Below are 26,312 nucleotides of genomic sequence, written 5' to 3'. Positions count from 1 at the left end.
TTGTAAATTTAAAACTACTCACCTAAAGTGATATTTTGATGCAATTTATTGAATCACGTACCTCGATCTTCCCACTCATCATGCAAGAAAATATTTTTTAAATTTAAATGTAAAGAAAGATTATTCAGCCATCATCATCAGTAGAATTCTAAAAAAAATATATTCGCTTCGAATATTGACTTCTTCACCAATCCCACACACACGATCTCCATATCCCCTTGTCATTGTCCACGCCACGACCCCTCCCCTATCGCTCTTTCCCGTCTACAACCCCCCCCCCCCTCTTCCTCTCTCTTTTTTATTTGTACGCTGTATTTGTAGGCCTACATAGTGTATTACCTAAAAATATTTTTCCTATCAATTAACCTATACTTTCAAAACATTATAAATCGCAATTAATAACAAAATCGTAATATTAAAGTTTTATGAATGACTAAAATAATTCTCACGCTCGTGATGAGCACATTCATTATTTTATAGGTGAGTAACGAACAAACACAGCAATAATTGACAGTGATAAAAGAATCTTGATAACAGAGTATAAGTGTAAACATCATCAACAGAAATCTTATGAGAGTTAGTTTCAGAGAGTATCTGAATAAACAAAACAAAAATTCATGCAAATTATATAAGTTAATTGGGGACCCCTTCTCATGAATACCGATGTCCATTACTTGGACTTCCGAGGCTTCCAAACAAAGTCGGAACAATCCTTGGATTTCGTAAGGGCGTGACACGGCGCAAGCTCAAAGGGCTACGCATGCGGTCCGTAGATGTAGTCGGTCATTGACATAAGCAACACGCATTCACAAAATTAATCGCACTTTTACAAGGATGTAGCGGTCTAAACATTGAAATAATGGACTTAATTTATCGATGCCATCAATGTGCATAAATTAATGAACTGTAAGTATAAAATGAGATCGACATTTCCTTTCACCTTTTTAAGTTATAGATCTAAGTAATTGCCTTTCTGCTTCAATCGCAATTCGCGCAACCGTGTGGCCGGAAAAGCATTAAACAGACATAAAATGTGGTGCATTTAGCAGCAATCTAAGCTCGTCGATATTGATATTTTCGATAGCTACCGCGCTTCGCGAAGGAGGGGGGACACCCCCCTCCCGAACCCTCCCCCCGTGCGTGCTTCGCACGCACCGAGGCCGCTGCGCGGCTTGCGTCGCTTCGCGCCGACAACCGTCAGAGTGGACCTGGCGAGAACGTTGGGTCCAATCAATCGTAACTCTATGGAAATCCATCAGTGTCATAATTTTACCTACAGGAAATTTGTACGATGTCTTCTCTAATAATAATAATAGTAATATGCAACATTTTTTTTTTTTGACTTGCGTTTAATCGCAACTCTTTCTGCAACAGACCCCAGATGAATGATAATTCTCTATAGTGTTCATCGTCCGAGATTGATCTCCCCAATGCAGTGATGCACTATAATACAAACCTGGGAATTTAAGTGAGATTTTCAATCTCACTCAGACATTTGTGAAACAACCCCCCCCCCCTATAAAATCTAAGTCACAGTGTCTGAAATATTAGACTAGGCTGGTGGTGTACCACAAGGCTCTTCTTTGACAGTGGGATTGATGATTTTCTCTCAATGCATAAACTTGTAATTGATACCTGCCAAAATAACACAGAAATAAAAAAATGTTTTCATCTCTTTTTCAGATGTGTTCAGGTATTTATTCACAACTACTTGATCAGATACACTATAATTTCAATATCGTCATTGTCATTCACTGTGCCTTATGAAAGGAAAAAAAAATGAATTCAGGATTTTCATTTTTGATAATAGTTCATGTAGTAGCCATTAGTGGTGATAAATCTCCTGCAATTTCCTGCCCCCATTGTAACTGACTTAATCTTGATCTGAAAATCATAAAAGGCTTTCCCTTTAAAATTCAAAATAAAGTCAGTAAAAAAAAATCTGCCTTCGAGCAAAGCACAGAGAAGACCGGAAAGAGTGTTGCTGTCATCATGATGTTGTGATGCTTGTAACGGCCCCAGAGGATGAAATGTTTTCAAGTATCGGCAGAGGAAAATTTGGAATAAACAAACCCATTCGGGAGAGAAAGAAATATGTCGTTGTAACTATCAAGTTAAATCTCATGTGGAAAGGGAGGCAGAGGCAGGTGAAGCTGTTAAGGTTTGAAAATAACACCAATAATTTATTTCTAAAAATAACACAGCAAGTAACAATTACACCAATGGGTGAATTAAACAATGGCGTACAATGATTAGTGTAGTCATCTGTGTACCGTGGATGTAAATTTTTAACACCAATCAGGGGTCAGTGATCACAAATAAAAAGCGGAAGAGTGTTGGACAAAAGCTCAAACTGAAAGAGCTCCCACTATTTTGTACAGAGAAAAGTTAAAATGAGCTGAAATTCAGCTGAAAATCGAAAGAAAAACTAGCTGAAATAAGAATAAGACAGAACTCTCACAACCCTGACCACTTCTGGTTTCCAGGCCCCCATCTTACAAAGAGCTATGATTGATCGGATCATCCCATAAGTATATGGAAATCCATCAATGTCAGAACTTTTTCTCAAGAAAATTTGCACAATGTCTTTTGTCAACAAAGAGAAGCACACTGAATATTCAAGAAAACAATGAATGTATGAATGAATACACAGTATGTAAATCATAACAAGAAAATATATTGAACATGCTTTTTATATGTTGATGCTGCTGGCTTTCCATACTTACATGGGCGGAAATCCCAGGGGGGACGTGTCCCCCTACTAAAAATAGTAGGGGGACACAATATCAAATGTCCCCTCTACTATTTTGGGTCTTTGTTGATGCTAAGATATATATCACTCAAAATGTGAATAAAACGTGTGTTTTCGGATGAGATTACTCCATTTTTTTTTCTTGTCAAATTTTCCAGACCCTTGTCCCCCCTACCTTTTGGGAGAGATTTCCGCCCCTGCATACTTATTGCTGATAGGTTAATAGTAAATGGTGGTGACATTTTATCTGAGTGCTATAAAGAAAGCATAAAGGCTCGTTAGCAAATAACCAGAGGACCGACAGCTTAAGGTCCTCTCTGAGGGATCTGGTCATGAGGATCAATGCCTTACCACAGAGCACTGGCGCACCAAGGGGGAATCTAACAAGGGTGACCAAATTCGGACACCCCGCTCTACTGACAGAGCTGTCCCGCCTCAAACTGGATCAATTGCAGCTCTTTGTAAAACTAGGCCCAGATGGGCATATCATAGTGACCAGCCAAACTCTGGATGTCATTTAAATCCAAAAGGTTTATTTCTTAAATCTCAAACAATGCCAATCAAATCTTGCAAGATTAAAGTTAAGTCCCAATTCAATATTCGGCTGGTCACTCATCAACCACAGCCAAGCAGGATGATGCAGATAGTATCCCAGGAGGAGGAGGGCTCTTAAGTACGTCTGACAGAGTGTTGTTAAGTGCTTTAAGAGGCTTGATACATGATACTAGTTTAAGAGGATGATAGGACCGGAATAGCTCCAGGCTCAAGGGGTAGGTTAACCCTTACCATGCCATTGTTACAAGCAGCTTGTGGTTCTATTCTGTGCATGATCGTCAGAAGGTCATGGTGAAGATCTTGAGGATGGCGATGATGATGATAATAGTGGTGGTGATGATGATGGTGGTGATGATGATGGTGGTGATGATGATGGTGATGATGATGGTGATGATGATGATGTTGGTGATGATGATGATGATTATCATAGTGATGATGATCATTATGATGGTGATGATGGTAATGATGATGATGATGATGATGATGATGGTGATGATGATTATTATAATGATGATGACCATTATGATGGTGATGAAAATGATGATTATGAGAAATTCTGAACATCTGCAGATCAATCCTTTGCAGTTAACTATTTTTTTTACTATAATATTCTTTCTAAATACTGGAAATGTACTTGAAAATCTTTCTTATAATATTAAGGTAGTGGGATGCAGAATTAGGATAGAAATTAGATGGTTTAAAATTTAATCAGCGTGTAGGAGTATAACAGATTAAAACCAAGATGGCAACTTCAGATATTGACATAAATGGATCAATAACAAGATCTGGTTTAATTTTTGTGGGATTTGAAGTCGATAAAAATAGAAGCAAACTTGAAGGCTTTCTTGGTTTCCATGCGGGGGTTTGATAATTACTCCTGTGCTCTGCCTTTGGACAAAATAAACGATTCCCAGCTTTTTGTTTAACTTTTTTTAATGGTCAGACATTTAAGAGTGAATATTTGTTCCTGTGTAAAAAGAGTAAATCCAACTGCATTTTTCTAAATTTTAAAAAGAAAATGAGATATCTAATAATCAAGGTCACCGCATACCTTACGACTAGCCAAAGTTGACAACCTTCCTCTTCTCCCCTTCAGAACCCCTCCCTTTTAAAGTGAAGGGGGAAGGAAAAAAAACCTTTCCCAGATGATCCTATAAAAAAATAAAACAACTTGTCAATGATTCAATATAAATTCAATAGAATGCAATCTTAGCTGATAATTGAAAACAGAGAAATCTTCCCAGGCATGTTGAATCTTGAAATCAAACAGGCAGGGGGGGGGTTCATTTCTGTAAACATTTAGTGAAACTTTTATCAAACAGGAAGAAGGATTTAGGGGCTATATAATCAGACTATCCTAGAATGAAATTTAAACTGTTAATAACACAATTCTGTCATTCCCATAAAACCTATTACTTCAAATATGAAAAAATTTGAGGGCAGCTTAGAAAAGGCTGTATTTTCAAAAATATAGCAATGGTGGCAGTCTCATATTGTCTGAAAACAGAGCTCCTGATACCTGTGAAGAACTCGCTTGAGGCCAAAGGAGGATGCTACACTGTAAAAACTGTGGTGTTAAAACTGACACCAGTTGGTGTTAATAGAGGACCACACCCTGAGGTGTTAAAATAACACCCTAGAGATTGAACATAACACCAAAGAGTGTAAATGTAACAACCATAGGTGTTGTAATAACACCTATAGGTGTAAAACTAACACAACCAATTTAACACTGGTGTAAAATAACTGGTGTGGTCCTCTATGTACACCGGTTAACACCACAGTTTTTGCTGTGTACCCATGTTTATATCTCTAAAGTCTAGCTTATTCTGAGATGTCATCAAAATATTTAGATTTTGAGATACAAGGTTGCACAGCCCAGCCACGATAGGCTTTATAAAGGGATCATCCAGTTAGTTTGAATTGGCAAAAGCTGGCAATGGTTCTAATGGTAATATACAAGTATATTTGACATTCACTTTGAGTTTCAGGTACTTGTCCTGTCATTGGTGGAATGGCAAGTGGATTACAAACAAGGATTATAGAACTTCAAGATTTCTTGACATTTCTTTCTGCTTGTCTTCATTTTCAGCCACATCATGATGTCCTCTTATCAACCCTCACGCTCTTCCTTAAGGCCGACCCCCCCCCTTCCCTCTCTCTCCCCCCTCTCTTTTCCCTCACAATATATATCTTAAACCATTGTAGACTTAAATGATTCTGTGTACTGTTGTGAACAATACACAATGGCCCGTACTAAGCACTTTTAGAAATACACGTCGACATAGAGGACTGGTACGAGATGACGTCCTTTTTTGGCCTGCCATATGCCTCAGGTCCTCACACACGTCCACTATCAAAATTGGTTCTCCTAAATCATAGACGACATGCACGTGAGTGACGTCATTTTAACCGTTCAAGTCCAGCATGAAGATCAACCTTTCCCTTTTAAAGTTTTCAGTGATTTTTCACAAAATTAATGTAAGTTGTACGATGCATCATGTTTATCATATTTGAAATTGCTTTATGATCTCCAAAATATACATTGATATATATCCTAACTCTTGTATCAAAAGGAATCATGGCAAGTGAAAGGGCACATGTGCACAAGTTGCACGTTCGCATCACTCGAGCGGGTCGCCAGGCGATGGTGCGCCAGATCTTCCGGGTCCGGCAGCGTGTCATGACCCGCTGGTTATCGCGCTGTTTCATGTGGACGTACGTACACGTACAAGTCGAGTGAAATGAAGGGCACGTTCACTGCTCCTAAAACTCTATTCTGAATTCCAGTTTGACTTAGACCATGGTCTAACTCTGTGCTAAAATTACGGGAAGGCAAACGTTTCAAAATTTTGTTTACAGTGAATGCTTCTCATGTTTACTGTGCTCTTTAGTAATTCTTCAATGGTGAAGACAACTGTCATTGTCATACTTATCTTGTGAAGCAGTTGTTTTGGGAGTCAAATGAGCTGATACATTGAACCTCTACTGTTAGAGATCTATGTAACAACTGGCTTTCTATAGTTAAACCACAACTTAAAACCAAAGTTTAAAATAAACCCGACTTCATAATACAGTTCTTTGAGAACGTTATCTGATTTGACACTCTTTGTAAACTATCTGGGTTGCATTTTGTATTCATATCTCAATGCAAGTCGACAACCAAGATCAGTCAATTTCATTCCTATTATTCATTAATCAATTTTTGCACTTATATTTTGTGGGATGGAGATGTGTTAACTAGAGGCCTAATATAAATCTAAACCATTTCTATACTCTATTCTATTCTATTATGTTGCAGGATAAAATCTGGAACATTTTAATGGATTTAAAGCTTAAGGGGGAGGACTCCTGGCTAAAGTAATCCCAATAAATTGATAAGTTGATGGCATCTAGGATACATGCAGGCACATGAGATCCCTGGCCTGTTTGAAGAACTGTAGAAAACCAGTTTACACCACTTTCAACCAGTAAGAACCAGTACGAACCAGTAAACCCAAATCTACTATCTACTGAAGATGTGAATATACCAGAGGATGTTATAATGAAGCAGTAATCAACATTTTCCCCTGATATTCACTAAAAATCTATTAAATATTTTGAAGGTTTCTGACTAGTTTTTGCTTTATAAAGGTAAAAGGTTGTTGTTGCAGCAAACAATTATTTCTGGAGAAAGTCTTTCAAACCAATGTTAATTGTCAAAATATTATCATACATCTAGATCTTGTACATTAATGTAAACTTATCTTTGTACAAATCATGAAATCTTAGCTCAAATTGATGATTCTGATGATCACTCACACAGGAAAGCATAATGTGGGACAGTGTATAAATATTGCTTTGAAAAATATTTGACATTTGATGGAATTCCATGCTTATCTTTTCTCATTTCTCAGTAATTACGCATTTACTTCCTGAGCTATTTAGCACATATATTTTTCATCTACATACAAACACTTTGAGGGTAATTTTATTGGATTCTATAGACTCATTTTGAGATCGTTACCACTACTAGTATTCATCTTTGAATTTGAGTGAGTCCATGACAATTAACAGTGGTTCAAATAAAACCCCATGAAATTTGATATATTTCTGGTACCTGTGTGCCCGCCTAAAAAACAATCAAGCAAGGGTTCCTGGGAAGCGTTTCATCAACATTTTTGTCTGACAAGTTGTCAGATCTGACAAATTTCCTTGATTTTCATTGGCCGAGAGAACTGGTACTGCAGAAACTGTCAGATAAGACAAGACTCGTCAGCTAAAATGACCAACAAGTCCTTTCATGAAACACTTTATCGCAGAATTCAGAAAATCGACAGCCATGCTGGTGTTACTCTATATATGGAGTGAAGTGCTGTGGCATAAACCCCGACACCTGGGAAGAATTAGCAGAGGACCGTTCGGCCGAAGGCACCATGGTTAGGGCTAGTGTGTCGGGCAACGAGTCAAGAAATGTGGACAGGCAAGTACAAAAACGCCAGCATCCTTAAGACAAAACAAGCACCATTGTTGCACCTGCCCCACTGTCGCCTTTTGCTTGCCCACATTGCAACAGACTTTTTCTGGCGAAGATTGGTTTATTCAGCCAACTTCGAACCCACAGGAATTGTTGAAGTTGTGGTCATCTTCGCTAGCGAAGGATGAACATCATCATTATCATGAGACATGTACAACTGATATTTAATTAAGGTACAACTGCATACATGTACTTCCACATAATCGCCACAAACTAAGGCGCGAATAGGACTATATGTAATACATACCTCGTGTGATTTTGAAGTATGTGCTACGAAGCCACCTCCATGTATGTGAATTAGAAGACCCTTTGACATTGGACTGGGTGGCTTCTCTATTTTCTGTTTTGTTTTCTTGGAGTTCTTCCCCATCTGTTGGAATGCCATCTCTTCAGCTTCATTCAACCAACCCTGGAGAGAGACAAATAGAGAGAGGAAGAAGAGGGAGCGAGTGAGAGACAGATGGAGAGGTAAAAGAATTAGAGCACAGAGAGAAAAAAATAGATATAGAAAGATAAGTGTGGGAGGGAATGAGATGTAAAGATAGAAAAAGAGAAAGGGATGGAGAGAAATGGGAGAAAATAAATGAAACCAGGAAAAGAAAGGAGAGAGAGCGGAGACATAGAGAAGAGATATAGAAAGACAGGTGGGGAAGCGAATGAGCGATGTAAAAAGAGATAGAGAAAGGGAAGGAGAGAAATGGGAGAAAATAAATGAAACCAGGAAAAGAAAGGAGAGAGAGCGGAGACATAGAGAAGAGATATAGAAAGACAGGTGGGGAAGTGAATGAGCGATGTAAAAAGAGATAGAGAAAGGGAAGGAGAGAAATGGGGGAAAATAAACAAACAAAAAACAGAAAAGGAAAAGACACAAAGAGGATGAAGAGAGAGTAAGAGAGAAGGGAGATATAGAAAGAGAGGGGGAGTAAATAAAGAAAGGGAATGATAGAAGACAAATGGGAATAATAAAAAGAAGACGGGGAAAATAAGGAAATGAGAAAGGGAGCGCAGAAAAGGAATAAAAGTAAGGCAGGGGAAAAGAGATAGGATGTGATAGAAAGAGACAGGATGTGAAAGAGAGAGCAAGAGAAATTTAACATTGCACAAAATTAACATACAATGATAAATCGTAGCTGACTAGCTGGAATATAAACCTTTGATATGTAGAATAGAGCAATGTAATAATTGCCTCAAAAGAACACATTTTACAAAGATATTAAATTATCTAGAGTAATGCCAATAGTGAATACAATATACATGTAGGTTTTTTTTTTTTGGGGGGGGGTCAATATCTCATTGCCTATTCTATTAAAGGTCAGTCAATATCATTACAAAAAAAACACAGTTTCCTAGCTTCACTATTAAAACATAAAAGAAGATGAATGTAATGAAAAGAAATTCTTTCACTATAGGAATTAAGGACACCCACACGTCTGATATGCCTATCCCCTCCAATGGTAGACATAAAAACAGACATTGGCTTTTATGGCTTGATTTTGATTGATTGGGCATCCTTTTCAAAGCCAAGTAGAAAGTACCTTTTAAAACCTCCCCCCCCCCCGTCTTACAAAGAGTTACGATTGATCCAATCAATCGTAACTCTATGGAAATCCAGTGGTGTCATAATATTTTTCTACAGGAAATTTGCACAACGTACTTGGTAAACAAAGAGAAGCACAGTGAATTTTCAAGAAATCAATGAATGCATGAATATAAATCAGAGTTAGAAAATATGTTGAACAAACATGCATATAATAGATATTGACGTTGCTGGCCGTCCATAGTTATGATTGATCAGATCAATCGCAACTCTTTGCAAGACAGGCCCCAGACCTGCTCAGATGACTTTATATAGAGTTAATAATTGGATAATTTCTTTGCTTCAGGCTCTCTACTCAGTGTGATGTTATTGTTTGGGCATCACCTGTGCCCAAAGGGCGCTCAAGGTCTATCTGACCATCGCATCTCTCCCAATCTATAACATGCACCTTAAAATAATATATTGTGCAAAAAGTAATATGGGTATTAATATTGAGGACTGTAAATTCCACTCATAAAGAACTACAGAGCCTCTGGTGGTGATTTATACATTCATGGAGGTTTCATGATTTATATCATAGATTCAATCAAAAAGATATGTAAAGAATATAACAATTTCAATAGTTGGTAGCACATATACTTTTATGTTTATTCAATATTTTATTTCTATTTTATTTCTATCATTATCATCATCATCATCAATATTATAATCCCCCTCCTCATCATCATTATCATCCATCATCCTCACCATCATCATCATCATCATCACCATCATCATCACCATCATCATCATCATCGTCATCATCATCACCATCATCATCATCATCATCATCGTCATCACCAACATCATTTCATATTATTATGACTTTGTTTTGTTAGGAAGGGGAGGAGAAGGAGATTCTTTTTCCACTGATAAGCCATTCTCATTTGTTATATTTACACATGTAGATCAACTTCATCTTTCACATTTCATGGATTTAAACTATTATCAATACACAAATATAATGTTCCCTTGCATCTCCACTTTACACAAATAAAATAGATAGCCATAATTTAATGAAGAGCTTTCTACTCTGTCATGCTTTCTGAAAAAAAGAATGAGCACTTCTTATTAACTTCTTAAATAAAGCTGTTATTTTTCCCCATCATGGTCAATATCGTCCTAGAAATGTGCTCTCTCTGTGTCTCTCTCACGGTGTACATAACTTCAATCCAACAGACAATCCAGTGCTCTGACGCTCATTTAGCACGTACACCGAGACTGTTATTGTTAGCGGTTACCATGGCGACAAGTCAGCAATAAATTACGGAAAGAGCCAGCCAAGCATGCACACGCCGAGTCTCATTTGCCTAATTGAAATAAAGCGTGTGGCATCTTACGCATAGACATCTAGGATTGATGCGTTTCGATTTCCAAGTTTGATGCTACTTTTCCGGTGCCTGTATTTCATCAACTTCAGTGGCTTCAGTAGGTGTATTGTTGAAAGTATTTAAAACTGATTCTATAATTATTGAGGAAATGCAGGCAAATGGTGAAAATAATGGAAGATTTACCATCAAGTGGAAACAGATTGAGGAGAAACGTGTCCATGAGAAGTGCATTTAGTAGACAGAGGACTTATTCTTTGGTGGATACAGGGTTTGTAAATAAAGGGGGCGCGCACAGAGTGAATGTGGAAAAAAAAATAGAGCTGGCAAATGACAATTTTCCAATATCTTAGCTAAAATTAAAGTATAGAGGGGACGCGCATCGTTTGCGCTCCCCCCCTGGATCTGATGCTGTCTGGTAATACTCAATACATCAGAAAATGGAGATCAATATTCCGGCTCTGTTTTGCAATAATGAGAATAGAACACGATTACACTTCAAAAAAATATATAGTCTCTCAATCATTATGATATGAAGAGGAGGCTATAAACTGTTTAAAAAAATATAATTGTAAATTCTATTTTTAGCACAGCTTTTATAGTGACTGTACATGGGTCATTAGTAAGAACATTCGTCTCAAAATTTCTTGCATTTTATTATTTTTCAAAATATTCAGTTATTTCCAGCCGATGAGGGACAAAAAAAAACCTTGCAAATGTTGGGAAGTACTACTGAAGTGAAGATGTATGGGCAAATGCAAGAATATGCTTGAGAAATACCTCAGCAATACCCGAAAATATTCAAGAAGTCTATTTCGTAGTATTTCCCTATATTTCCAATGATTTCCCATTTCACCCAAAAAAATTACAGAGGCATTATTTACCTAGTCTACAAATGTAGACCCACATCTGCAGTGTATGTATTCAAGGAGTCTGCATAGCAGACTAGGTTTTCTGTGGCTGCAGATTCGCTCGCCCTTTCAGGATGGTTTGCTTTGCGAACCAGCAGCAGCGCACTTTGCACGCTGAGATCCGGCTTCACAAGCCATTCAGAGAGTCTGCATAGCAGACTGGTATTTACCAGAATTTACCTGATTTCATACAGCCTTGGGTATCTCCCCCCTCCCCCCCCCCCCCGCCATTACAAGATGGACACTATGCTTGTCCAAAAAGCACCCCAAAACATGTAAAAAGACAGACAAGATTTTTATCAATGCGTTCTCCTCCGTCTCTTGATTAAAGTAGCTCAATTAAACTAGCTTATGCTACCACAGCCAAGGTATAAAACGAAGGTAATTACATTTATATATTATCATCATTACATCCAAGCAATGACGTATTTAGTGACAATTAAACTGTCATTAGTCGCAAACAAAGGGAGTGATTGATGTGAAGTATTGGTTTCAAGCAAGGGTGACTTCATCAAAACGATAATTGGTGGTGCTCTAGATTCACCCGATGAGAGAATATGAGGCTCATTATCTGCTCTTGCCAGCTATTTTGCAAAAAACTTCTGCCTGATCATCTTGGAATACCATCTTACTCTAAACGCTGTTATTTCGCGAAAATTTCCACTTTTACAATAACCAGACAAAGTTAAAGGGGAAGTTCACCCAAACTAACAGCTAATTGCACAATTTATTAATTTTGCACAGGTGCGTTGCACAAAAATATGGGATTAAGGGGTTCTTGCACTGACACTAGGACATCCTCCAATGATGTAAAACTTTTTAGATTCTTCACACAAAATGTAAAAACATATTTTGTGTTTGATTCGTGAAATTTTGAGAATTCTGCGTTCTTTCCTTTTTATCTTTGTGGAGAGCTGTGGCCCAGTGGATTAATCTCCAGCCTTTCAAACAGAGGGTCGCCTGGAGGGTTGTGGGTTCAAATCTCAGCCATGGCAGAATTTCACTTCAACAAGAATTGATCAACATTTTACTCTATTTAACCAGGGAGAGGCAAATGGGTACCTGGGAAGAGTCTGCCAGCTATTCAATCCTTGAAATGCTTGTGTGCTGTGAAGTGTAGAAGGCTTGCTGGGCTAAAGCCAGGGTAATGATATTCAAGTTCCTTTGGAGGAGACATTAAATGGCATGCAGTGGCGTACCTAGGATTTTCCACAGGGGGGGGGGGCAAATTCGTCCGCCAAAAAATTTGACAAGCCCCCCCCCCAAAAAAAAGGTCATCAACCACAAATAAAGGGATTTCGTACCAGAAAAAAAATTGACAAGCAAAAAAAAAAGTCTTTAAGTTAAAATAAGCGGGCCAAAGATCATTTGTGACTCGTGGGGGGGAGGGCAGTCTGCCCCCCTTCCCCCCCATAGGTACACTAGTGATGACATGTGATTTTCACTATAAAAGAACTGCATTATTCTAAATTAAAAGCACAAACATTGTGTAGTGTGTGTATGCCTTGGTGTATGTGTGTGTACAGCATGATGTAACCCAAAGGAAAAGGCACTATATCAAATAACTATTGGATTGGATTGGAATACCATTGTTAATATTTCTACTAAATTATTATTTCCAAATTCTGTACGATTTTTTTCACTTTCCATATTGTGGAAAAGTGGGAATGTTTTTGTAGGGTAACATACCTGTCCTTCTCTCTCCACAAAGCATAGTAATCTAATCTGAACCGGTGCTGGTCCCGTATGGGCGCAGGGTGGGGTAATTGTTGCCGTCTCGCCCTCCCCATCGCTGCGTTCCATCTCAAAGTTATGAGGCTGAATCTGGATTAGTTTATTGACTGCTACCGACCCCGCCATCAGGTTACACATCTCCTGTAAAGAAGGGAGAAAGGGAAAAGCAAAGAAAAATTAAGAGATTGTCAATGGAACCGTAACAATGATGACGAAAAAAAGGAACAAATAGCGATGAAATATGCTATGAGGAAAATAATTTCATTATAATGCTATGAATGATGATGATGATAATGTTAGTGATGATGATGGAGATGGTGATGACAATAATGATGATGATGATGGTGATGATGATAATGATGACAACGATGATGATGATGGTGATGATGATAATGATGATGATGACAACGATGATGGTGATGGTGGTGATGATAATGATGATGATGATGGTGATGATGATGATGATGGTGATAATTATGATGATGATGGTGGTGATGATGATGCTTATGATGCTGCTGCTGATAATGATGAAGATAAAAGTGGCGATGGTGAAGATGATGAAAATGGTTGGTAGTGGTTATGATTATGGTGAGGGTGAACTCCTTTTTTAAATAGGAACAAATAGCGATGTAATATGCTATGAGGAAAATGATTTCATTATAATGCTATGAATGATGATAATGTTAGTGATGATGAAGAAGATGGTGATGACGGTGGTGATAATACTGATGATGATGATGATGGTGTTGATGATGGTGATGATGGTAATTATGATTTTTGACATTGTTTTCTTCCCTTCACCTCCTTTTCATAATTTACAAGTCCCCCCCCCTCAGTTTACATTGAAATCAATCAACATATCCCAATATTTTTGTGTTTTATCAGTCATTCTATTTTCTCTTCATATAGCATTATCCCCTTAATTATATTTCTGAACCTCGAGTGCAATATTTAACCTATTATGTTCTTATTATATTTTGTTAATTCGTAGGTATATAATTTAATGTATTTTTCCTTTTTTCTGTTAACTTTGTATGTGTCAGTCTTCGGACTGTTTTACAATGTCTTTCATAATAAACCGAATTGAATGAATGACTGATTGTGATGATGGTGATGATGTTTATGATGCTGCTGCTGATAACGATGAAGGTAATGGTGGTGATGATGATGATGATGAAGATGGTTGGTAGTGGTTATGGTGAGGATTAACTCTTTTCTTCACACAACTTGTTTTCAATCAAAGTCATCCCTTTCCTACCATGAGTTGCAGAAAGAAAATAAATCAATAATATATGTAAATGTTCTTTTCACAAAATTGAGTAAAAAATGCAGTATCATTTACTAAAAAACAACAGAAAATGGAGATTAAAAAACATCAATGCAATCCTTATCACATGATCCTATTCTAAAAAGGATATCATAGACTTTTTTCTTCATAATTCATAGCAACTTATCTGTCAATATCTTTTAGACATTAAAAAACAGAGCTGCAGAAAAGAGAGAAAAGAGTCAATAATAAATCATCCGCTTATATTAGAGGGTAATCTACTTTCTCCACCAATCTTGTTTTCAATACAACTTGTTTTAACATGAGTTGCTGAAAAAGATCAGTAATAAATGGTCCTTTTAAGAGGACAAACTCTCTTTTTTTTCACAAATCTTGTTTTCAATACAATCCATCAATTTCTAGTGGTTTATAACGACAGTGGGTGTGAAAAACAAATGCACAGCTTTTATGGTAAAGCCGCAGTCTCTTACATTATCACCATAGCAACATCCACTAACCTACCATTCTAATGGGAATTAAGACAATAAATGTACAAATTAAAACCTTTCTTTATACCTACTATAAAGTGAATAGGCTGTTCCGTAAATTTTATGTGGTAAATGGAGTCTATTTTTTATGTTTAGTATGCTTTTCGTAGGTTAGAAAAGAAAACAACACATAATTGTGGAAATACACAGAGAGAAAATTTGCTTTGTGGCTATGGCTTCTTTATTTCTGTGAATATTACTGATTCCATTTTACACAGAAATCATGAGCGGTCTCCGGATCAGCACTCTTCTGCACCTTACAAGAACTTTGGTGCTACATACATGCATGTGCAGTGTAAGCAAACACCAAGCTGATTTCTATTGGTGTTAAATTGACACCCGTTGGTGTCAGTTCAAAATAAATTGTTTTTGCAGGGTAAATTACTTATCTGTTAACTACATGTACTTGATGTTGAAAATATATTGTGATCACCTAAATTGTGGTTTGAACATAGCCTTCTTAGTGGACTGTGAAAAGACTGCAATAAACATTAGCTCGATCGCAGCCTTATCAGTGGACTATGATATGATCGCATTCAAGATCTAGCTGAGCGTTAGCTTAAATGTAGCCTTATTTGTGAACTGAGATATAATCGCATTTACATGCACTGTTCAACTAAACATTAGTTTGAACACAGCCTTTATAACGGACAGCATATATGTGCTGCGATGGAGTTTGAACACAGCCTTTTTAGTTTGCGGACTGTGATGATCCTTAGAAATTCTCACAATTGCCATCAACACAAATTACATTTCTTTTTCTGAATTGCCTTTCAACTCGGTAATTCTAATCAATTGCATGAATAACTAATGAGGATCAGCTTACAATGTATAGTCTCTGATCAATCCTGAATGATTAATTATTCATTTTTGCAAAAAGAATTGGGGAATTTTAATCAGTTGTTACTTTATACGCAAAGTGCAGTGCCTTCTTTCATAAATTTGCAGGTGAAAAAAAATGCACTGCACTTCCATGTACAAGGATTTCTCTATTTGAAATCCCTTCGGAATAATTCACAAGTATGAAATATTCATACTTGGTATTGCATAATAGACTTCCATGTAACTGGCAAAGTCAAACCAGGAGAGAACTAGAGTGTCGCTATAAAGGCAAGCACATAATACGCCAGTCTGTAACGCGGAAAATGGAGTTATCAGTCAAGCAAGAAAAGTGGAAGGTGGCGACTTCACCTTTGACCTTATGGCCTCAAAATCAATAGAATTGCTAGGATCTATGTTGGTAGTATCACACACACCAAATTATATGAACCTGGGTTAAGTTAAACTGAAGTTATCGCTTAAACAAGGACTTCAGAAGGGTAAGATGAAAACATGTCACTGTGACCTTGACCTTTTGACCTCAAACAATAGGATTCCTTGGATCCATGCTAGTATCATATACACCAAATTATATGTGCCTAGGTTGATTCAAACTGAAGTTATTGAATTTTCAAGGAAAAGTTAACGGACGGACAGATGGACACCGAGTGTGATAGTAATACGTCCTGTCCGAGGACTGGCATACAAAAATGAATTAAAAAACTTTCTGGGCATTACAAGTACCTCTTTAGCCTAAATTCACAAAGGTGGTTTTGAAAACCCACGGTAAATCAATGGTTTATGCAGATTTCCTGTATGAATTACGCTATAAGAGTGTGTATCGGGCATGTGTATCAAAAATGTCCAATGCCGATGAACGCTACTGTCACAGTGCACCAAACTGATGCCTGTTGTCATGATTAGATACGCTATTTTATTCATGAGTCCACTGTTTGAAGAGTGGACTCATTACTTAAAAACAGTGGACTCATGAATAAAATAGCATGGATTACCACTGCAACAGGCGTCAATTTGGCGCACTGTGACAAAAGCATGTTTCAGCAATGGACAGTTTTGATACACTTGGTAAATTAAGCATAATTTTTACAGGAAATTTGCATAAACCGTGGACTCAACCAAGGGTTTTAAAACCCACCTTTGTTAATTCTGATCTTAGAGTTCACCAATCAAAATTTGCTACATTTCATTACAGTTTGCATCGGACCCTAAAAGAATTTGAGGGGCTATTTTTTTCTAGTGCTCTTTGGAGCATTCCAGGGATTCCAAGCCCCCATGTAATCATTTTCTCCCTGTTCCAAACATTTGTTCAGGTCCCATGTGTTCAATTTGAAGTTCATTGCAAAACATTAGTGTTAACTCTACACCGCCAGTGTTTAAAGAGCACCACACCAATTATTTTACAACGCTAAAATTTACGGTGTTACATGCATGCGCATGTCGTTCAACACCCATTGGTGTCAGAACACTTTCTGTAGTTTTTAACACCATTTGGTGCGATGAGAAGTTCGATGGTGTATTTTTAACACCTCATGTTGTTCTTAACGCTAGCACCACTCAACACCATAGCTTTCCCCCTGTGTTTGCATCTCAATTTGAAAACAACACTTTGGTAAACCAAAATCATGGTAGACCACAATGAGACAGTCTAGGATTCTACTCTAAATATTTATAATCCAAGGCGTACTATTAAAATGTCAGTATGTGGGAGTCGGATATCACAACAAAATCTCTACCCACATCCCCAAGGCATGTAAGTATCTCTTCATCAGAAGAGGAGATATGTTTCACTAGAGATTTCAAAATAGCATAGAGATTCAAGAGGAATCAATACAGCTTCATCATGCATGTTATCAATTAAGCCTGATAAACCAAAAGTTACTGGCAACATTTTTTTCCCAAAACACTAGGGTGTTACACAAGAGCAATTACGTCAGTGTATAATAAAGGAAACATGAAGTTAAGCAGCAGTTAATCTCGCTATCAATAGTACCATGAAGGAAATTTGAATACTATATGCAGCCATGAACAGCGGTACTCATACAAAGTAAGTCAACCCCACCAGAAAAGGAACATGAAAAAATAAGGTGTTCAAGTTCTGCCACGAGTTAGATATTCAATTGTGAAGTCAGGTTGATAGGATACTACATTCTTTAAAGTTTCTTTCTCTGGGCTCGCCGAACATTGTAGCATTGGTGTCTTCATGCACATTCAAATGTAACTGGGGTTCACTAACTTTGGAGAGCAATTGTAATTGGCAAAAAAAACTGGGGGATTATCCTTTTTTTCACTGACAAATTTTGACAAAGCTAGAATGCCTAGAAGGGCTATTCATGACATAAATGTAGATGAGAATCTAAAGACTCATGAAACAAAGTACATGTAGACAAATTAAAGGTTAAGTCCACCTCAGAAAATGTTGATTTAAATCAATAGAAAAAAATCAGACAAGCACAATGCAGAAAATTTCATCAAAATCGGATGTAAAATAAGAAAGTTATGACATTTCAAAGTTTCGCTTATTTTTAACAAAATAGTTATATGAACGAGCCAGTTACATCCAAATGAGAGAGTCGATGATGTCACTCACTCACTATTTCTTTTGTTTTTTATTGTTTGAATTATACAATATTTCAATTTTGATGATTAGGACCTCCTTGCCTGAAGCACAAAATGTTAGAATAATGGAACTCCACATGTTCAGGGAGGAATGAAACTTTATTTCACATGACAATGACTAGAAAATCAAAATATTTCCTATTTCATATAATAAAATACAAAAGAAATAGTGAGTGATGTCATCAGTTCCCTCATTTGCATACCCGACCGAGGTGTGCATATAACTGTTTTGTGAAATGAAGCGAAACTTTAAAATGTCATAACTTTCTTATTTTACATCCGATTTTGATGAAATTTTCAGTGTTATGCTTGTTGAATTTTTCTCTTTTTATTCAAATCTAGTTTTTGTTGGGGTGGACTTGTCCTTTAAGTAGATCACACATAGAAATCTGCCCGGTGCAACTACATCTTACATCTATCTTTTCAGTTTGCTTTCTAGTCAGAAATGAATGCGTCTTGTCTAGTACATATGGCTTTGTTTTAATATACTTCCACTGAAAAGACCGAATTTATAAGCGTTTTTGAAAAGCCATTCCAGAATGAATTTTGCTGAGGCAAAATCACGTCATCGCACGTTTTATTGACCCAGATGGAAAGACTGGTAGGAAAAGGTCTTAAAAATAAAGGGATTCAAGTTTGGTGTTGACCTCAAGGTGTTGGTGTTTAATACATCAATGTTGACATGTATCAGGTTTAACACCAACTCAAAACGAAGCTCACTAGATAGCTGAGCTGTCAGATTAATTTTTGGAGCTAGCGAACGCAATCTAAATTGTGCTTCTAACAATGAAGAGATTCATCAGTATGGCAGTTCTAAAGATAAAGAAATTTTCATTGTTTCACAACCAATTTGATCCTTCCAAGTCAGATGTCGGAGGTACATATATACATTCCTATTCTCTCGGACTGGCAATAGTCCAATACCCCCATCAGCAGCTGGCCAGCGCTAGTCTGAAGCCTGTATAAAAACCAGGAGGCAAAACCTAATTGATTTAGAAAAGATCTGCCTGCTTGTGCTTCGAACACCAATAACACCAAACTTGAAATCATACATTACATGTAGGTACACTAATCAACTTCATCCAGCCAGAATATGCACACTCGGCAAAACATTCATGTTGCGAAAACATTATGTACATCAAGGAGATATTCACCTCTTCCCAGCGGTGAATAACATTTTGATCAACCACAATCTTTAAAAAGAAAATGAGCAACATTTCAAACATCTTAATGAACGTGTGCTGCTACAAAAACGTCACCATGTGGGAGAGATTGTTTATACCGAAAAAAATATAAGTTCAGTACATTCATGTGAATTCTTTCTACAAGTATCCCCAGGCAAATCATTATTTGACGACAGATAAAGCTTGACTGAATTTGGACGGATCAACGATGAAGATTTATTCTCGACTCTAACCAGATATCGGGATCTATACAATAAAGATCCGTTCCTGTTTTGGAAGGGAGGTCTCGGTCTCCTATCCGTCATGGTCCTGGACCAGCCCTGGTCTCAGATATTGATCAATCAACCATCCATCTTAATTACAGTCCTCACATTGACTAGTCAAGTTTCATTTCACATTTAATAATTTTTTTTTCAATTTGATGAGCCATATATTTTCTAAGATATTTTTAAGCTAAAATTTTTTTTTCAATTGAATCAAGATCAAATAAAATTTACTTTAAGTAGCATTGTTATCATCATGAAAATGTTTCTGGGATGATGGTGATAATTGAAAGAGACCACTGGATAAATTTCATTGGATGGGTTGCCACTTGCCAGACATTTTTACCAAAAAGTTTGCCCACAGTTGCAAGTATTCTAGTAGCTTCTCCAATTTCAATCTAATCACTGAATTCATGAAACACTCTCGTTTCTGTGAAGGATGTTTGATGTTTATAGCTCTATGTTGTCACGTCTAATGGGAATGTCTCCTCTGATAGGTGGGAAAACACAAGTGATTTGTTTCTCTCTCAAAGCCATTAAATGCCTTGGTAAGTGGGATGTAAATCATGTATATCAATCAAGACACAACCTAGAGAGACAATCTTAACCCGTTCGCGACGGCATAGTAGAATAGGTTCTAACACCCCAAACGAGATTAATCAGCCGGCCATGTCAAGTTCGAACAGCTCCATTGTTCCGTGCGTGCGAGCTGGATCGTTGATTACAAAAGCGTGTGTGCGATCCACGATGAGTGAATTGATCGATCGATAGTTTTCGCGCATGCGTAGTTCATTTCCTGTTTTGGCTGCACGGAGTTCAGAGCTCACCTGTCGCTCCAGTGCTATAATTATGTCCGTACAGAGTGACTTCTTTGAGAATGTATTGTTGGTGATGTGGGTTTTGAAGTTCTTCTTGGACTTCTTCTTTTTCGATATTACTATTATCATAATATTCTCATAATGTTACTATTATCATAATATTCTCCCTTCCTTTCTTCTTCCTTTTCTTCTTTTTCGATCTTCTTATTATTATCAAAATTATTATTCTCATTTCTTTTCTTCTCATATTCTTCTTTTTCGATATTCTTCTTATCTTATCATCCTCATTTCCTTTCTTCTTTTGTTCGATCTCTGTCTCATCTTTTTGTTCTTATACTTCCTATTTATAGACCCCCCCTTCTCCCTTGATATAGTCTTGCTTTGTTTCCTCTTGCAAATGAAATCCTCCTTGTTTTTTCTTCCTTTTTTATAATGCTCCCTTTTCATTTTCTCCTCCTTCTTCTTCACTGATAATTGTGTAATCCTACACCTCCTCCATCTCCTAAGTTTTCTCTTTCTATTTCCCTTCTATTTATTCTTGTTATGAATTTGCTTGTGCTTCTTTTTTTCGCCTTTTTTCTTCGTCGTCTTATCTTCTCTTTATACCTATTCTCATTCTTTTACTCCCGTCGTCCTATTTTGCTTAATTTTGTTCTCTCTGTTTTTCTCTTCATGCAAAATGAAAAAAAAAATGAAGAATATGATATTTCCTTTTAAAAGTATGCCCCCAAAACATGAATCTTCAAAATATCGTTATAATGCATACAAGTAATAATTTCTGAACAAGAAATCATAATCTTCTCGATTAAAATTTGCAAGGTGGTATGCGACAATTATTATGAAGATTATTTATCATTTATCATCCAATTACTTAAGTTAGCCCACCCCATCCCCCATGATCACCATTATCTTCTCCCTTCATCTTTTTTTCTGTTTCGTCTGCTTTTTTATTTTATCTTTTTCTTTGTCTTATCATTATTATATTCATAATCTTAACCATTGTTGTTATTATTATCAATATTATTATTATTATTTTATTATCCGATTGTTATATTTTCTTTTATTATTTGTTATTATCATTGTTAGTGTTGATAGTAATGTTTATAATTGTTATCATTGATATTATGTAAACATTTGAATATTTTACATGTAAAGAATAAAAAAAAAATTAGTTTAATTCGATTGAAAAATATTATTGTTATTGTCATGAATGCCATCCCCTCTACTCTCTCTAATCCCCTTACCTCTAGTCAACCTCTACTTATATTCTCTCTCTCTTCTATTTTCCCTTTCCCTTTCCCTTCTATTCAATCAGTAGCTTACGCAGGGGGGGGGGAGGGTTCAATTTCATACGAGGCGCTTTTAATCGAAAAAAATGTACTACAACACTGCGCAGACAAGTGGGTTATGCTCTCTCTCTCTTCTTCATCTCCTGTTCCGTGCCCCCCGGCCCTCTCTCTATTTTTTCCCTTCTGAGTATATTCTCGTCATCACAGAAATATGTCCAAACCCGGCCCTCCAAGCCCAACCCATACTAAAAAATAGAACCTACATTAGGATAGGTGCCCGGCATATTCGGCCCATAATCAATTTCAAATGATTTCTAGATTTTATACGTCGTCGAGAAATGTTCAACAAAAACCTCCAAATTATTTCCTTAATTCAAAATCCAACGGAGACGTTGCCATGTATTTGTGTAAAAAAATGAATATTATGTATCAAATGATTCTAGTAATTAAAATTGTATTAAAAACAAGACATTCTGCCTTTCTTTCATTATCCAAGAATATACAATAAGTCCCTGCAAACCGTTTTATTTATTGTGAACTTACTCAATTCTCAGTTTATTTCACTAGTTTAGAACGTGTGTGGTTATTTTCTTGACATTTATGTGCAAAGGATTTAATGATCAACAAATGATTAGTAATTCCTGGAAAATGCAAGAAAAAAATAACTTAAGTATATGTTGGACAATTTAAAATGGAAAAAAAATGAGTGTGACCAGAAAGACATTTTCGGTTTTGCTGGTAATCTAGTTGTCAGAGATCGGCGGTGAACCAAGGAATTCTTGGTGGAGGGGACTATAAATGCGCTACTTTTTCTTTACTTTTTTTCTGACAAGCAAAGGGGGGGGGGAGAAATAGAGGTCAGCAATGAAATCGCAACCCAAGTTACACCATTACTATATTTTATACCCTTTTTTTTATTCTAGTGCATAGAAATTATATTCCATCATTTAACCCCCCCCATTTGTTTCGCCACACTCACTGTCAAATTTTCGGACAATATATGATTTGATTAACATTTTAGGAACTTTCCGTTCGGAAATTATTATTTCCTGCGTTCAGTTTGTTTTAATATCCAATTTCGTCAAGATGAAAAAGGACTCTGAAAATAATAACCTGCATTGCCAAAGTATAATTCTAAAATGTCGTAAGTGTATATAATTTCTCACCCGGTACATTCACCTTTACAGAATTTCGATGTATTAAAATAATTCTTATGTTTTATTTCTCCACTTCCTTTTTCCTTTTAGCCAACAATCCATAAGAGCTCCGATGAAAATACAAATGTAGCACGCTCTTACGAGTTAATTAGAGAACTGTAAGAGGAAGAGCGTGCTTCAAAAGAGATACATAGAAAGGCCATTCTCGCCTGCCTAAATATCATATTCCAGCTCATATTAAGTGATATATATTATCTCTAATTAATTAATTAATTGTCTTTATTAATCAATTCATGTACTGATTGCTTTATCTCATATTTATCTTTATCAAAGTTGAACGTCTGTTATATTCTATGGAGTACGGCCAAAAATGAAACAAATAACTGAATGGACGTATATGGAATCACAATATGCTTTATGCCGTTTTTCTCGCACCCTTCTAACAAGCAATTAAAAAAAAATTAAACGAGCCGCATGATGATAATGATTAATAATTCATATAATATCCACTAAACATTGTGATCAAGGCGCTCTACTTATTCATTACCCGGCTTACATCATTTGTTCCGTGAAAAGCATTATAGGCCTGTTTGCAGACATAAACATAAATATTTTATTTTAATATATTCTGCTTTTCATTCCCTCTATCTTCTCGAATAATATATCCATGGAATGCATATTTACTCCATGCTCTGGATTCCTATCGCATCACATTTTTTTATATGCAGGTCAAACCAAACCACGATAACATACTCAATCAGAATAAAATCAATTGGGGAAACCTTAGATTTTTTTTCGAAAATTCATATGAGATTACTGATATGGATAAAACATGCTTCATATACTTTGTACGTCGTAAATAACACATATTAGTCTTCATTAGCATGATTATGCCTATGTCACGGCGTTTATCACTCTTTGGTGTTAAACCAAACTGACAAAGTGTGAATTCATCCGTACATCCTTCCCTTTCAAGTCACTCTTTTACATTGTTAGTAAGTGGCAACTTTATTGACCTTCGCTGGATGCCCTTTTGTGATTTTCAAAGGAAAGGGGGCCATGCCTCCATCAGTTACCACATCCGTATCGTTAGAACAAAATAGAGTGTACGTACGATCCGAGGTATTCTCAATAGCCAGCTGTATACACTTTTTGTTTAGGATTATAGAAATCGATATCAACTTAAAGTCGTGTACTCTCTTCTAGTTTGATCTAGCTTGATCAGTTCATGAAGTTGAATATTATGACAGCCATTTTCAAGAGGCAAAATAATGCACCTAATTGAAAGAAGAAAACAAAAATCGATGTGTTATAAACTGAAACCATGATTTTTCTTCTTCCTATATTTTATCAACGGCGCCATTTTTTAAAAAAGAAGTGCACACCTAGTTAGCAGTAATGCATATAGCATTTTCATTTATTTGAAAGCAGGATAAAAGAGCATTGTAGATTAAATGCCTTGCTCACGGGCATAGGTGCCGCGGCCGGGATCGAACCCCGGACTTTTTGAAACCTCACAAGCAATCTTATAAAGTATCGATCGTTTTCGATCTATCGTTGATCATATCAGCGCACGCACGCAGCTATGCGTGCGTTTTGGGTTGCATTTCGCTGCTCCCATTGTTTTCCCTCACTTTTATTGATTACGGTATATACGTGGTTCTGCGAAACTGAAAATCGTTGAAATCAAGCTTCCATCGCGGCAATGCCCACTGTACGCCAATATTGGACTCTCTTCAAAGCATAACTCGTTTTATAATGCTTTATAAACTATAGAAACAAAAGGTAAAAACGTATGACTTTCTGGAATGTGTAGTTTAATTAATGGACATTGTAATTATAACACAGAAAAGGCAGAAACATAGTATGAAATTGTATTTTTAAAGCCTGCAAATGGATGCGAGTAATAGCCTTTGGGGAACCGACTATATACGGCTCCCGTACATGAATAAGTTTTAGGGAACCGTATATATCCGGCTCCCGTTGGCAACGGGTTAATAGTCAAGCCATTTCGAAACAGGAACATGCAAGTCACTAAACTGGTGATATATTTGCCACTTTCATCCTTGATATTAGGAGATTTGTTACACATGTCGTCGGCATTCATCCAAACCATCGTATCAGTCAATTTGGTTTTCAAAAAAATCTATTTTGAGATTTTTTCAAAAATGAAAGTACAAGTCCTATTCTATTCATAACTTAATTTCTATGCAGCAGTTTCTTTCAGGTTCTGAGATATGAGGGGATTTTCACGGCAATGCCAAACAAATTTTTAATGCACAAATCCCATTGTAAATGTGTACTGTAACAGAGCCATAGGTTTTGACTGACCGCAATTTCAATGCGCGTGGTCAGCCAAACCATTGCATCGGCACTGGGCATGCATGGACTTTGCACTTGAAAAGCGATACAATGTTTTGACTGATCGTGCGCATTGGAATCGCGGTCAATCAAAACGTATCACCTTTTCCCTACATGGCGTTTTTGTATGGGGAAAATCTCAGCTTCTCAAACCGCATGTACCGCTACAAGCATGTAGCTCTTTTGCGATATTTTTTCCAATCTTTAGTTTTGTGTAGAAATAAGGATACCAATGCCAAGCAATTGTCTTGGTCTTTCCAACCATGTATTTTTCTAGCAATGAATATGCTGTAAGACTGGGGCATAAGGATGTGTAAATTATCGTAAACTTTGAAGTCGATTTTCTCTGAAATGGGTTTGCACCGTCGTATGTGTGATATGACCGTTCGGATGACAACCGACGATGTGTTTAGTTTGACTGCTTTACTGACAAAAATGTGTTAAAATGTTTACTCGTATATCTATAAAGGGATTTTTGAAAATAGGAAAAAAATGTTTTTGACAAGGATGGGAGTTACACTGTATAGAATACATGTATCTTTTTCTGATACAGAAATCAACAATATGTAATTGTTTTAAATAACAAGAACATGAAAG

The 26,312-nt window shown here is 36.7% G+C and overlaps 1 protein-coding gene across 3 annotated transcripts in view; it reads right to left on the bottom strand.

Moving 5' to 3' along the window:
• The window catches only part of LOC121419841 (hormone-sensitive lipase-like), a 96,420-nt gene that overhangs the window by 16,939 nt on the left and 53,169 nt on the right, over nucleotides 1-26,312 (bottom strand). For all 3 annotated transcript variants that reach the window (XM_041614302.1, XM_041614303.1, XM_041614304.1), the window contains 2 exons: nucleotides 13,328-13,513; nucleotides 8,071-8,232 (listed from right to left, as the gene is read on the bottom strand). In XM_041614302.1, the coding sequence (XP_041470236.1) occupies nucleotides 8,071-8,232; nucleotides 13,328-13,513 (348 nt within the window). The remainder of the gene's footprint in view (nucleotides 1-8,070; nucleotides 8,233-13,327; nucleotides 13,514-26,312) is intronic.

This window comes from Lytechinus variegatus, chromosome 8, assembly GCF_018143015.1.
Source record: "Lytechinus variegatus isolate NC3 chromosome 8, Lvar_3.0, whole genome shotgun sequence".
Lineage (NCBI taxonomy): Eukaryota > Metazoa > Echinodermata > Echinoidea > Temnopleuroida > Toxopneustidae > Lytechinus > Lytechinus variegatus.
Note: the sequence above shows the minus strand (reverse complement) of the source record. Positions and strands in the feature narration are given on the sequence as shown.